General features: G+C 38.6%; 1 protein-coding gene across 1 annotated transcript; it reads left to right on the top strand.

Annotated features, from left to right (window-relative positions):
* Positions 1–1,905: 1,905 nt before the first annotated feature.
* LOC307134401 (uncharacterized protein) lies at positions 1,906–4,662 on the top strand. The gene is made up of 2 exons (XM_079830119.1): positions 1,906–2,036; positions 3,626–4,662. The coding sequence occupies exon 2, from the start codon at positions 3,643–3,645 to the stop codon at positions 4,513–4,515; it is 873 nt and encodes a 290-aa protein (XP_079686245.1). The 5' UTR covers positions 1,906–2,036; positions 3,626–3,642; the 3' UTR covers positions 4,516–4,662.
* The last annotated feature ends 10,849 nt before the right edge of the window (positions 4,663–15,511 follow it).

Here is a 15,511-nt window from a genome sequence, read left to right as displayed (position 1 = left end):
CTGAATTTACCACAGGTGACCTCTAGTTGTAGAAACATATCAAGGATGATCAGTGGAAACAGGATGCACCTGGGCTCAATTTTGTGAGTCATGGCAAAGGCTGTGAATACTTATGTACATATGATTTTTTTTGTTTTTTATTTTTAATAAATTTGCAAAGATTTCAAACAAACTTCTTTCACGTTGTCATTATGGGGTATTGTTTGCAGAATTTTAAGGAAATAATGAATTTAATCCATTTTGGAATAAGGCTGTAACAATAACAAAATGTGGGGAAAAAGTGAAGCACTGTGAATACTTTCCAGATGCACTGTACAAGTTGTGATCCATAAAGAACAGATTGTCCTGACAAATTGGGAACTGCATTTCAGGAGAAGCTTTTGTGCGTAGCCTGCATTGTGGTTCTGGAAGCTGTTCTCCGTAAAAAAGAAAAAGTTTTGGAAAAGGAGTGGACAAAACAGCATATCTGTGACATAGCGCCTTCTCTAATGCAGCTTTTTTGCATATTCCGTGGGCACCGGTTATTTAAATGAGTAGTAACATTGTGACTTCATAAATCCCGGAAATAACGTTTTGTAGTCCAAACAATTTGTTCGTTGTAGTTCTTGGAAACTGAATTCTGTTCAATAAAAAATCTCATTTTTGAGTGGACTTTGAGCTTTGTAACCTTGCAGATCCTGCTTTGTATGTTAAATTTTTTGCACTACCATTGTCACAATTATGTTAAGTTTCGTTTTCATGGACTTTTAGTTTGTATTCATCCTGTGTTTCCTTTGTTTAAGTTTCCGCCACTGATCAGTTTCCATGGATACTCATTAATCATCACAGCTCTTATGGGCCATTCACCCACAATGCTTTTTTTTCTATTCCAATGCTACTTTTCCACAGTTTTTTTTTTACGTAAACACAAGCTAGACGAACGTGTATAACCGTTGAGCTCACGTCTTGCATCTTTTGCAGCGTCTCATGCATGACAGCGTTCCTAAAACGTGGCGCTCAAGCTAAAATCAGCTCAAAAACACGTTCTGTAAGAACGAGCCCTTAGTCATTATGTTCTCATCGCCGTGTATTTAGTTCCTCATCTCCACTCATTCAGTTGTATTTTTGTGCGCACTGTTTCATTTGCTTTCTCTTTGAGTTGGATTAATTTACATGAATTTACTTTTTTAAAGGCTAAATGCTTTTACCTTGAAACTTCTGCATCGGACATGATAACCATTAATTGTTTTGTTTCATAATAGTTTTATTGTTCAAATTTAGCTGAAAAAATTGTTATAAACAGGTTGTGACAAATTATTCCAGTGTGACAACATGCCCCACTACTGGTTAAATGTATCTATTTTTCCATGGGCAATGGCATTAAAAATGCCAAGACTTTAAGGTTTGTGTCTGGGCCTACAGAAATTGACTTTCAAAATTAAAACAAACAAAAATATTGAGTATAAAATTGAATAAAAACGAACCACCTCCTTATAAATATATTGCATGACTAAAAATCTTTATCTCGTGAGAACTTACCCCTATTACAAGTAGTCCTGATCTCCTCTATACGTTGCCTATTTACAAATAAATACGATTGTTATAGATTTAAGACTTGTATTCATGATAGGCTACGTGCAACTTTAGAGATTTCATAGTCTATTGTGACATTGTATTATGTCTTGAAAAAGCAATCAAAAATACATTTCAGCGGATTGGCATCTGATGTTTTCTCAAATGTATTTTCAAGAACGTTTTAATGATGTTGATTTCTAGGATAATTAATTTAGGACACAGCTTGGGCATGCAAACTGTATAGGCTGCGTCATGAATCTCACAAGGAGAACAGCATGAAAGTGTTTGATCAGGCTTCATTTCCCCCCCGACACTATAACCTCCCTCTCTTCTCTCCTCCTCTCCTCGTCTGTGCCGCTTGTAGAGGCTCGCGGAGCATTGAGGCGACCTGAGCGCGGCGCGCGGGTGGAACAGGACGAGCTTCACTTAATTAACGGAGCGCGAGCCCTGCAGGAATGCCAGCGAGACGCTGTTCGGAGAAGGTAGGCGATGCCTTTATTTTCTGTGAGTTTACGGTGACACCAAATACGGCGTAACAGATGAGGCACAAGACAGGCAACGTATTTTCCCCAATGCTTGTCATCCTGACTACTTTTTCTGAGACTGAAACCCAGGAAATGCTTCACTACTCTGTTCAGTGCTGATGTTCACTCGCCGTTTAAAGCTCTAGCTATTACAACAAGTATTGTTGACCGGATAAAACGCACTTTTGGAACATTTCGGTCGTGAAAAAGGAACCTAACTACTAATTCGAAAAATCAAATGTAAGTATTCACACTTTTACAAATATTGAATATTGATAACTGTATGAAAATGAGACGTACAAGCTAGGCTATAGGAGAGACGGGAAAGTCTTGAAATACATTTTATTTGTAACTCTATTTCCCCCCGCAAACTTTGATATAACATTGTTATATACATGTTGTGCCTGCTTTAAATTAATAGTAACTTTATGTGTAAATGACAAGTGTATAAGGAGTGCTGTGGTTACAATCAACCCCGTTACCAGGGAGAGTTGTAACAGTAGGATATAGGTTGGGTGGACTGTAACATCTTTTGGCGTGGATGTCAAAAATTATATATAATTATAAATTATAGGCTATATATATATATATATATATATATATATATATATATATATATATATATATATATATATATATATATATATATATATATATATATATATATATATATATATGCTTAAAACATAACAGACTGCGTTTGTTAGTTACTTTCACAATTGTGGTAAATATAGCCTAGTGGTCTCATCTTTGTGAATCCATCCAGTTTATGTAGATTGAAACGCATCTCTCTCTCTCTCTCTCTCTCTCTCTCTCTCTCTCTCTCTCTCTCTCTCTCTCTCTCTCTCTCTCTCTCTTTCTGTGTATCTGTATGTATATGTATAACATTTATCATTTAGATGGAACGCTTGTATAGGCCTACATATGAAAGTAAACAATATAACATGCTATATCTGCTGATAACAGTTCTGTCACCTTTAACATGTTCATACATTACATTATTTCACATATAAACAGATGTGAAAATACACTTTCTTCCCTCAAAATATTTGTGTTACTATTTGTGACCCTGGACCACAAAACCAGTCATAAGGGTAATTTTTTTTGAAATTGCGATTTATACATAATCTGAAAGCTGAATAAATATGCTTTCCATTGATGTATGGTTTGTTAGGATAGGACAGACAAATATTGGCCCAAAATCTGGAATCTGAGGGTGCGAAAAATATATAAATATTGAGAAAATCGTCTTTAAAGTTGTCCAAATGAAGTCCTTAGCAATGCATATTACTAATAAGAATAATTATATATATATAATATATATATCTTTTACAGTAGGAAACATGATCTTTACTTAATATCCTAATGATTTTTGGCATACAAGAAAATTATTTAATTTTGACTTGTACAATGTATTGTTGACTATTGCCACAAATATACCAGTGCAACTTATGACTGGTGTTGTGGTCCATGGTCACATTTTGTGCTATAATTAAAACTGAAAGGGTTTCATTGCCCTCATACCTTTTTTTGTCCTCATACTACAGGGCCAGCCTGCTATGAGATGAACATACGAATAGAAGTTCAAATGGCTGATCTTAAAGTCCTCTTTTGTGGTCAAGACGCTGTCCAGACCGATCACCTTGACTGGTCCCTAAAACACCAGCAAAGTCATCACTCAGTGTGTGCAGATGAAAGGGCCCTTTCCAATGAAGAGTGCTGCCAGGCGTATCTGGAGGAGAATGTTAATGAGGCGAACAGGCTTTCAGAACCATGGACAGCGACTCTGCCAATTGGACGACTCTGCAAACTCAATGAATGGGGATTCGACGAAGAAGTTGAGGTATGTTACGATGAGCAGTTTGAAACAGCTTTTCCAGGTGTGGCTGACATTACTGACCATAAAGACGGTCAGTTGTTAGAGGACAACTATGACAACTTCAGTTGGAATTCATCCAAAGAGCTCCAAGATGGCGCCCCGGAATGCTCCCTTCTGTCAGTTGACGATTTCATGGTGGATTCATCGGAAAAGTCCGTGGATTATGGATTTATAGGGGCTGTTACCTTTTTAGTTACTGGGATCTCCTTGGTTGTAATCTCCTACACGGTCCCACGTGACGTCAAAGTGAATCCCGACACAGTTTCCGCCCGGGAGATGGAGCGCCTGGAGAGAGAGAACGCCAGAGTGGGCGCTCACCTGGACAGGTGTGTGATCGCAGGGCTGTGCCTCCTCACACTCGGAGGTGTGGTACTGTCAACCCTGTTGATGATCTCCATGTATAAAGGGGAGATGATCAGGAGACAAGCGTTTGCTTACTCCAAGCACCAAGCCAGACTGTACGGCTCTATAAATGTCAGAAGTGGCGCGAGCCCGACCGGTGCTCCTTCGCTTTTGTCTCTTGATGAAGATGAAGGTCCTGTTGAAGTCTTGAGTTAAAGCCAAAAAACATATCTTGTCAGCTCTTCAAATGATCATAACAGCTTCTAAATTACCACTACATTTGTCATATCAACAAAAGTAATTTTAAGGGTCCAATTAGGTTGAAATTATTCTGTATGTAAAGGACAATTAAATGTTACATCTGTTTATGTGAACAATGTCCTTGTGCGAGTTTGTGCGCTTTTCCAAAGCATATGTTCTTGTAAATATACGGCATGCTTTACAAGTGCAGTTATATAAGCGTCTCAATTGGTGTGATCAGTTTCTTTGCGTATACAACTTTTTACTAACATATAGGACCACACAACTATCTTGCCAAATTTGTGTCCGCCATTTGTCACATTGGAAAAGAAAAACATTCTTGTATATTCTGCTTTTTTTTTTTTTTGCTTGGCTTGGCAGACTATGTCTGACAGCTGACTTAATCATCAGTCAATGTATGAAAACCTCTCCAATCAGGAGGGACGGAGATTTATTCCAATGCCTCTGAAGCCAGTCGAATATAGATTTGCATTCGCATTTACATAAAAATGCACACGATAAACAGCTTTGCAATAGAGGCAAAGTGAATGCACACCAGGGAGGTTTGAACAAAAAATTTTGTGAGCTTCGTTTATTTAGAGAATATCAGTGGTTTTAATGCACATGGGATGCGGGAAACGTGTGAGCAGATGTCTCTCTCTCTCTCTCCCTTTTTCTCTCTACCTCTCATCAGCATGCCAGTGTACTGGAGGAGTCTCATGGGAAATGACTGCTCTATGTTTCTCCTTCCCAATAGCAACTAACCCCATTAGAGTCACACATCATAACACGTAATGACCTGAAAGAACCGAATCCAGAATGCAGACCGCAGCAAAAGGCACATTGTGTTGATTCTCATCCCCCAAAGCACAAGCTGTCAGAAACGAGGAAAGAGAATTGACTTGGAACCGTGTTCAAAATATCTTCTATGTTCAGCAGAAGAATAAAGTCAAACAGGTTTGGAATGACATGCAGGTGAGTAATAATGACAGGATTTAGGAACCCTTAAAGGGATAGGTCACCCAAAAGTGAAAATTATCCCATAATTTGTTCACCCTCAAGCCATCCAAAGTGCATCCATCCATTATAAAAGTAATCCATACAGCTCCGGCGGGGTTAATAAAGGCCTTCTGATGCGAACCGTTGGGATTTTGAAAGAAAAAGATCCATATTTAAAGGAACACGCCGACTTTTTGGGACTTTAGCTTATTTACCGGATCCCCCAGAGTTAGATAAGTCCATACTCACCATTCTCATCTCCATGCGTGCCATAACTCTGTCTGACGCACCCACCGCTAGCCTAGCTTAGCACAAAGGCTGGAGGTAAATGGCTCCAACTAGCCTACTGCTCAATACCATGAGTGCAGCGGCGCAATGATATTACGCAGCGCCTGAAAATAGTCCCCAGCACACTCTCTGTGTAAGCAGGTTGTCACGTTGGTTATGTTGACGGAAGTTAGCCTATTTTCTGGGGCTGTGTAATATCATTGCGCTGCTGCACTCATGGTACGCCACAAAGTTCCTTGATTATTACACAGGAATGAGAGAATAGTTCCTAGCCATATCGGTCTAGAAAATCACAACTTTTCATTTTCCGTCGGTCTTAGTAAACAATGTAACTATACACATCACAACATGTAAATAGGAAAATGTTGGTGTTATTTGGTCACTTATTGAGCAGTAGGCTAGCTGGAGCCGTTTACCTCCAGTCTTTGTGCTAAGCTAGGCTAGCGGTGGGTGCGTCAGACAGAGTTATGACACACACGGAGATGAGAATGGTATGTAAGGACTTATCTAACTTACGGTGGATACGGTGAATAAGCTAAAGTCCCAAAAAGTCGGCATGTTCCTTTAATGGTAAATGGAATACATTTATATAGCGCTTTCAACACACCCATGGCCACCAAAGCGCTTTACATATTGCCCCTAATTCTCCCATTCATACACCGATGGCGGTGGCTTTTCACATCAGCAGCTGGGGTTAGGCGTCTTGCTCATGGACACCTCAACACTTGGTCAGGTGGAACTGGGGATAGAACCACCAACCTTCCGGTTAGTAAATAACCTACATGAACCACTGAGCCACTGCCGTATTTAACACATTATAAAGTGTGTAATACCGCCTTCTGTATTCAACTTACGTAAAGTGTAACGCCCCGCGCAGTTCAAACGCTTACACCGTGTCGACGCATCGCACCGCGACACAACAGCTAGAAGATGTCTACACTGGACGTGACAAAGCGACCATTGCAAATCCATTTGTCCTTCCTATGAGAAGTATTATATCATAAATAGAACGAGGCAACAGTTTACTGTCGGGATCATGTCGCGCTGCATCCAGTGTAGACAGCATCACTGATTATAATGGGTTCTATTGTCTTTTGTTGCATTGCGCTTGCGTCCGGTGTAGACATGGTTTTACGCAGAAGGCGCCAGTTCCGCTAAGTTTTTCGTAAGTTGAATGCGAAAGGTGGTCTGCCGAAAGCTAGATATTTTACTTTATTACATGTTAAAAATGTATATTTTTCTTACAAAAACCCATCGATTCACTTCAGAAGGCCTTTATTAACTCCCCGGAGCCGCTTAAAATTTTGGACTGCCATTAAAATGCTTGGATTAGCCAGGACATTTTTTAAATATAACTCCGATTGTATTCGTCTGAAAGAAGAAAGTCATATACACCTAGGATGGCTTGAGGGTGAGTAAATCATGGGGTAATTTTTCATTTTTGGGTGAACTATCCCTTTAACATAGCGGAATCTAGACATATAAGCCTCAGGTTGCGGGTCAACGTAAAATATGTGCCGATGAGGCTTTGAACAAGCAATATGCTCTGTTGGTGCTTCTGCTGAGGAGTGCGGAAGAAACGCTTACCGAGGGCCGGATCAGATTATCCCTCGCTATACACCAGCACTGCATCCAAGACTCCTGACACCAGTGTTCTTTTCATCTCATTTCTACGTGACAGCACACACATGAGTGTTTTAACAGCCCCCTCGAGTGTCTGTTTGCATGAGATCACTTACCTAGGGTACGCTTGTAAAAAATTGCAGCTATTAAATCTGCAGGTTACCAATATCACTTGTGGTTTTAATGAAGCTTAATGGTTTGTCGTAAAACCAAACTCAGGCATGTGCCCTTGATATGGTTGAAGATGGGTGTTGTTTCTGAGAGGAGGAGGTGGCACGTATTCTTACATGTCATGTATTTTTAGTTTGCACACAGCGGTGTGGATAGCAATTAATGAAATGTCAACAATGCATGACCACGTCTACTGAAATAAGAACTGATTTATATGACATTTCTCCTTCTCTGGCTGTCGCCGTCTCTTTTGTTTCTTTTTTTCCCTGTCTACCTCTCTCATTTGCTCTAACCAGCACTCAGTATAATAACTCAATCACTTAGGGCCGCTGGCATCAGGAAATGGGGCTAAATTGATTACAGGGTCAGTATGGGTCAGGGAGTGGGTGTGGACATTGTCTCAAGGGACAACGTTACGGTCATTGTGTGCACATACACACGATACAACACATAGCTGAGCCATATCATAAATTGCTTGTGGCGCAGTGACATCCCAACATATCATCTCACTTTATTTCTTTGGATAAAAAACCAGTCCAAGCCGGTCCGAGTGAAAAGATGTCAATAAAATGAAGTCCAGTCCAGAATGTCTGTGAGATACAGAGTTGTCAGTTATACTGCATGTCGTGTGAGTGACAGTTTGGCCAGCTCGTCAGTTCTGCTGTTTTCTTTTCTGTTTGGTGTAATTATTCGGCAAGACGAGTCGTTTGGACATTCCTCACCGTTCGTGCTGTTTAATGGCCTGTTCGGCAAATTGATTCTTGTTACCTAGAGTTTGTTGCATAGCAACAGTAAAAATAAAATGTTATACAGTACAAAAAAGTCAGCGACCATGAAGCAAAGTATCTCCAGTGAAAAGGCACTAGTTCATCATTCATTGCTTTGATTCGGGAGCTCATTGTGCATCAGGGAGACCAAAGAATGAAGTCAGCATGCCTTAGTCACAAGGCTACAGGAAACAGATAGTCAGGGAGCTGCATAGTAATGTAGCAGCCGCGCTTACTTCAATAGGATCTGAATTTATGACACCACAACGTAAGCGGCAGTTTCTCAAATTAGGTGGCGGAAATAAAGGCACCTTGGGGAAAAACACAGTGCTCTATAGATAATTTCTGGGACCCTCATTGTGCCTTGTTGATGATGTATTACTGTGACCTATACTGTGCAGGAGAGTTTTGCACACGTTCTGTGATTTTTACATTTTTGGAACATCAAAAGCATAGCTTGTTATCTTTCTCAAGCTAACTCAAGTTCTCAAGCTTTTCTTACCACTATGCTGAGCTAGGCTGTTAGCTTGCCAACTGAAGCGTAACTGAAAACACTGAGAAAGGGGAATGTTTAATTTAAACACTTTTAGTTTCGATAATATAATGTCATTTAAAAGACATTAATTTGCATATTTTCATGATGACTACATAAAGTGATTTTCTATAATTTCTAATTAGTTACAGACAAAAGCCAAAGGAACACTATCTTGGGTTATTTTTTGGACCCAAATCCTGGGTCGAGCCTTTTGGGACATTTTTTGGGATTATTTTTTCAGTGTTTGGGAAGTTTTTCTGTTACCCAGCTTCTGGGTCAGACGTAACCCAGTGTTTGGGTAGATTTTGTCTTACCCAGATACTTGCAGGCTTTTTTGCAACCCCTTCATGAGAGAGCAGTTCTCAGCTCTGTCAAATTGGTTCATGTCTTCGGTAAAATACAGGTTTGTGTCCATTTATTTTATCTATAAATTTGTTATTGTTCTGTAGCCTACATTGTTTAATTTTATGCAAAGCAACATACAGGGGCGTGATGTGAGTCACCTATACATGAGTCTTTTCGCGTGGTGGAAATGCCTGATGCTGCCTTGCAGACAAGTTTAGGATTTTACTCAAAAATATACAAAAATATAATATAAATACATTGAATGTTAAAATGTATCCTCAGAGCTTTTCACTCTTTGTTTATGGACAGGTGATGGAACCAGTCACAGCATATTTCGGCTACGAGTGAAACGCAGGGCGGCGGTCGGAAGTTAGAAGTTCCCCCACTGAACATGATACAAGCTCCGGCACGAGATCCAGCGCCATTATGGCGTTACAGAGACTGGTTGATTACACTTGAATCACTTCTAAATGTTTAATTTTTACTTATAATATATGTTAAACAAGCTTAAATGTAGGCAGTATTAAAACTATATAAAAGATGCTATGCTGTAAAATATGATAGAAAATAAAGGAATTATCATGCAAACCAGTGGTTGTGTGGAGTATTTTTTTTTTTTAAAGTTTAGAGGATTCAAGTTTGTAAACATTCAATCATGTATGAAGTACATGAAAAAAAGCTAGTGTTATAATAAAAATGTATCAACCCTTTATGCTAGGTTAAATAAACAACTCAATTTGCTGGGTAAAATTAACCCAACATGTGTTCTGTCCTATATTTATCCAGCCCTTCACACAGAGAAAAAGGGTTTCAAAACTGTACCTTTAGGGGTACAACCGTTTGTCACTGGGACAGTAAAGGACATCTTTTTACCTTTTTTTTACTCCTAAAAGGTGCATACTAGTACCTTGGAGCACAAATACGTACCTTAAGGTACTAGTATGAACCTTTTTGTGCTAAAAAAGGTACAAAGATGTCTTTTTAAGGGTACTGCCCCAGTGACAAGCGGTTGTACCCTTTTTCTCTGTGTGTTGGGTTAAAAACAACCCATATTGGGTTGTTTTTAACACAGTGTTTTTCAGAGTGAAGGTTTCTAAGGTGTTGTGAGCAACCCAATCTCGAGGGAAAATGTAACTGGCGAATTTGTGTGATGCGAGTCGTATGACGCTTAAAAAAAAAAGTAAGCATAAACGTTCTCCCCTAACCCCACCCCTAAAAATAACTGACACTGAACAGATTGTACGAAAACTTACAAATTCATACAAATTAGCTACTAATTTGCCAAGCGTAAAATAGGTACACACTGCCACGAGATAGTTGGTTTTGAGTGGCTGTTAGCACATTGCTATGTGCACTTTCCCTATAGAAATCAACCTCCAAGTGACATTTTTTAACTTTTATTTATTTATTTTCCAACAGGTGAAAGCCACCAGTTTATTGTAGGAGTGTTGATATGAGTCATAGTAAGTATGAGTAAACAATAATCAACAATAATAATTATAACCAACCATGGAAGCATGATATGTGAGGTGCTTGAATATTCTCATATTGATGCCGTAACTGTGGGTTATGGGTCAATCAAAATTGAGCTTTTCCTTTCAGTTCTGACAATGCTATTTTTATACTGAGACGGTGAAGATGTAAGGGGAGCGGAGCAACCTTTTTACGGATTTCCAGAATCGTTTCTTAACCCGTAGTCTTTGGGTAATGAGTCCCATGAGAGTTGTGGCACCTTTCGCATGCCAGCAGAGAAAAAAAAGAAGAGTTGGAGGGTGTCAGGTGATGCTTAAACAAGAGAAACGTACCTTACTAAAGACGTCAACAATGCAAAAAGCAAAGCCACATCCCTTTTTTTCTGTGAAAAGAAAAAAGTCTGCCAGAGCAAGTTCTTTTCACCCATTAAATTTCAAGTTGAAGCTAGTATCAGTTGTAAAGATCCTGCAAGTATTTGTGCACCAGTGAACGCCTCACCTTGTTGACTTTCTGTGCCTGTTGTTACACAGTGTACATATAGATCTACAATGATTGGCTGGTGAGTTAATGAGAGCCAGCTGGGATCGTGTTTGCATCGCCCACACAGCAGTGTCCCTTTCTCTCTCTCTCTCTCTTTCCTGTCCTGTTAAGGGCACATATCCATAGAAACCAAGTTCCCCTTGTTGCTAAGGAAAGAACCCTGCTGAGGTTTGAATATGTGTAACATCAATTGTGAAGTCGATACTGCTGAGGTTTGCTGCTGAGTTAACGCTGTCTAACTTCGCGCTCCTAATTGTAAGCCTCAAAGAAAACAAGTTCTGGTTGTTGTTTTCCATCCATTAAAAAAAGACCTATAGTGGCGTAAATGATGTTTTCCCCATGAAACCGCTTCTACAGTTTACAAGAGACTGAATTAAAGTGGGGAAATGCTTCAGAGAACTCATTAATGTGCATATGGACTCTAGACAGTGATGGATGGCGCACAATATTGGAGACAGTGATGTCTTTTTGGGTTTTTATGAACAGGATAGGTGAACTGTCAGACAATATGTGCAAATCATTCTCTTTTATGCGGCGTATGAAAAGCGCTGACTCATGACATCATGTGTGGAGTTTCAAAAGCGGAGGGTGTAGGTGGACTTCATAACCTACACCCCATAATTCTGTGAGATGCATAATTTAACACTGAGAGCAAAGTGAGATTAATCTCGCTGTGGGAAAGCTTTACTTACTCTCTTTTGATTTATGCTGCTATTATACTTCATGCTAGGTTCCTCTCAGGCTTTGTCAATAGACTTGAGGCAAGAAGATGAGAAGTTTCCATTCTGTATTGATCTAGTTTTTTAAGTGCTCTGAACACTTTGGTACTGAACGTCTTAAACACCAGAGTGTTTATGACCTGCTTTCCCTGACACAATGTGGGGTTTTCTTCAGGAAAAATAAAAAATAAATATTAGAATAAAGGGGAAAATAATGATTTGCATATTTCTTTAGAATACCATACCAGTCATTAATTCAAAGACTCTGTTGAGACTAGGTATCTTTAATTACACCTTGTCAAAAACAAATAAGTAAACAGACTGATATGAGTCCTTCGAAACTAATGTATACAGTGTTGGGAAGGAAAATGTAATATGTTACAAATTACAAGTTATCCTGTTTAAAATGTAACTACCGTATTTATTAAAGTAATGATTACATTTGATTACTTTTTAAATACATTTTCTAAATTTCTAATGAATGTTTTAAACTGTTAATTGATTAAGGTGAACATTGTAACATAACAGGTTCAACATTGAAACCTTAATTTTTAAACATATTTTGCAGTGAACTGTTATATTTGCGCCCTTTTCTAATTTCTGAATTAAATTATTTTTACATTTCCAGCACTAGAATGCATTTTCCAACTCCCCTAGAGTTAAATAGTTGATTTTTACCGTTTTCTAATCCATTCATCTGATCTCCGGATCTGGCATAGCTTTTAGCATAGCTTAACTTTAAGCATAGCTTAGCATAGATCATTGAATCTGATTAGACCGTTAACATCTCGCTCAAAAATGACCAAAGAGTTTCAATATTTTTCCTATTTAAAACTAGACTCTTCTGTAGTTACATTGTGTACTAAGACTGACAGAAAATGAAAAGTTGTGATTTTCTTGGCCGATATGGCTAGGAACTATACTCTCATTCCTGCGTAATAATCAAGGAACTTTGTGCCGTACCATGGGTGCAGCAGGCGCAATGATATTACGTAGTGCTTGAAAATAGACTAACTATTTTCTTCAACATAACCAATGTGACAACCTGCTTGCACAGGGAGCATGCCTTGTAACCATGGAGACATTTGTGAGAGATGATTTATACAGCAGCAAAGTTCCTTGATTATACGGAGGAATGAGAGTAAAGTTCAACGGCCAAGAAAATCACAACTTTTCATTTTCCGTCTGTCTTAGTGCACAATGTAACTACAGAAGAGTCAAGTTTTAAATAGAAAAAATATCAAAACTCTTTGGTAATTTTTTGAGCAAGATGCTAACGGTCTAATCAGATTCAATGATCTATGCTAAGCTATGCTAAAAGTGCTACCGTCAGACCAGGAATGGATTCGGCTGAATGGATTCGAAAACGGTAAAACTCAACTTTAACTCTAGGGGAGTTGGAAAATGACCCTATTTTCAAAAACAGTGGAGTGTTCCTTTAAGATGTAACCCCCTTTGTAATCGTTAACATTTTCATAAGTAACTGTAATTTAATTACAAATTTTTTCTCAGTAACTGATTATACGGAATATAGTTACATTTATTTTGTAATTAAATTATGTAATTCAGTGTTCCCACTTCCCAACACTGTATATACATCACAGTAACTGTTCTTGGTTAACTTCGCCGACACAGACATTCCAAATCCATTTGTCCTATTGTCGGAATAGCACAAGCACATGGGGTAGCTAAGTCAGAAAAAGAACGGGTCATCTTTTATTATCGTTTATTTCCGGCGACGCTGCCGCGCATCCAACACATATGCACACAAAGGTACCTGCTGAAACATAACGGTTTAATGATCTACAACAAAAAAGAGAGTTTTGGTAATACATAAATATTTAATTACCAAAGTACACATTTCTTGCTTAAAATGACATCAAAAGTTGAAAACATTGGTCAAAAACATACATTTACAAATTAACTGAACCAACCGCAAATTTCAGACGGCATTTTTCTTAGCTCAACTGTCAAGGAATGGAATGCACAGGATTGTGGGATATCAAAGGCAGCTAAGGATACTGTATATTCTGCCTTCAAACATTGATTCAATGAATGCATCTCAGTCATTGGATTCAGACATGCCTTGTTGCATTCCTATCTATTATCATATTCTGCTCAACGGAGGCAGAATTTTTCAGCTTTTGGACACAGCCACTAGCTCTACGTGATTCACTGACTGAGTGTGTCTGAACAGTCACCATGATTTTACCAAGTAAGTCATGTTCCCGTGTCCGAAAATGTAGTCCTAACCATATCCCTACCCTTACACCTAACCCTGCCCATAACTTATTCCTAAAATCAGAGTGAAATTATTGGTTCATAACACTGATGTAGAAGCACTTTTAACCCTGCTTGTAAGCCTTAACTTGAAACTTGAAACTTTTCCAAATCTAATTGGTGGATCAAAGATGTTGATCCAGGTGAAATCCCGTTCACTTAGACAGGACACTTTAATCTGTTCCAAATGCCATGGTCACATAATTTCAACAGACACTGCAATGGTCACGATATGTGAAATATTGCGCACAAAAAGTATTCTTGTCGCTTCATAACATAAAGAAAACCTCAGAAACCTCTTGGCTTTCATCAAAAATATCTTCATTTGTGTTCCGAAGATGAACGAAGGTCTTACGGATTTGGAAGGACATGAGGGTGAGTAATTAATGACAGAATGTTCATTTTTGGGTGAACTAACCTTTTAAGAGTCATTTGTTCATAAATCAGACACCACATCTCATGCTGTGTTCATTCGTTGTTGTGTAGAGGAAAAACTGACATGGACATTAAAGATAATGTTACGTTTTCCCAACCACTGCAACTAAAGTGTATTATTGATGGTGTGTTTAGTTGTCTGGAACCCTGAAACATAAACACTACTGTTTCACCTCCAGCATCAGGCCTGTTTATACCTGGTAACATTTGGTCAATTACATAACAAGTGGACAACGATAAATACAAACGGGGTCTAAAACGATGCTTGTCCGTCAATTGCAATTGTAGAAATTTGCTAGTCGCAGCCATGGATAATTCATTCTGTGAACGAAAGTGTCTGATTTCAAGGGGTTACTGAGATTAAGGTCAATAGTATTCAGCTGGTCTAGTGATCTCTTGAACATAAAGTGACCTGCTCTATGTGAATCAAAACAGCTTTTATTAGAATACTCATATAACTGGAATTTTAGACTTGTTTTTTTTAAAGGGGTCCTATTATGCTTTTTAACATTTTCAACTTTCTTTAGTGTGTAATGTTGCTGTTTGAGCATGAAAAAGGTTTGCAAAGTTACAAAGCACAAAGTCACTCCAAAGGGAGTTATTCTCTATATCCGTTTCTGAACTCCCTGAAATGCCTCGATTATAACCTTGAATTTTCTTCCGAGAACTTACATGTCATAAACTCATTTATATAATTCCCGCCCATGGCATATGCAAAAATAAGGGGGAGAAGACTGTTTTAGTAGCTGTTTTAGTAGTGAAACTTGCAGTTATGGGAATGGGCATGACATTTCCGA

Source organism: Gobio gobio, assembly GCF_949357685.1.
Source record: "Gobio gobio genome assembly, chromosome: 11".
Taxonomy (NCBI): Eukaryota; Metazoa; Chordata; class Actinopteri; order Cypriniformes; family Gobionidae; genus Gobio; species Gobio gobio.
The sequence above is the reverse complement of the archived record's forward strand: the minus strand, read 5'-3'. Positions and strand labels throughout refer to the sequence as shown.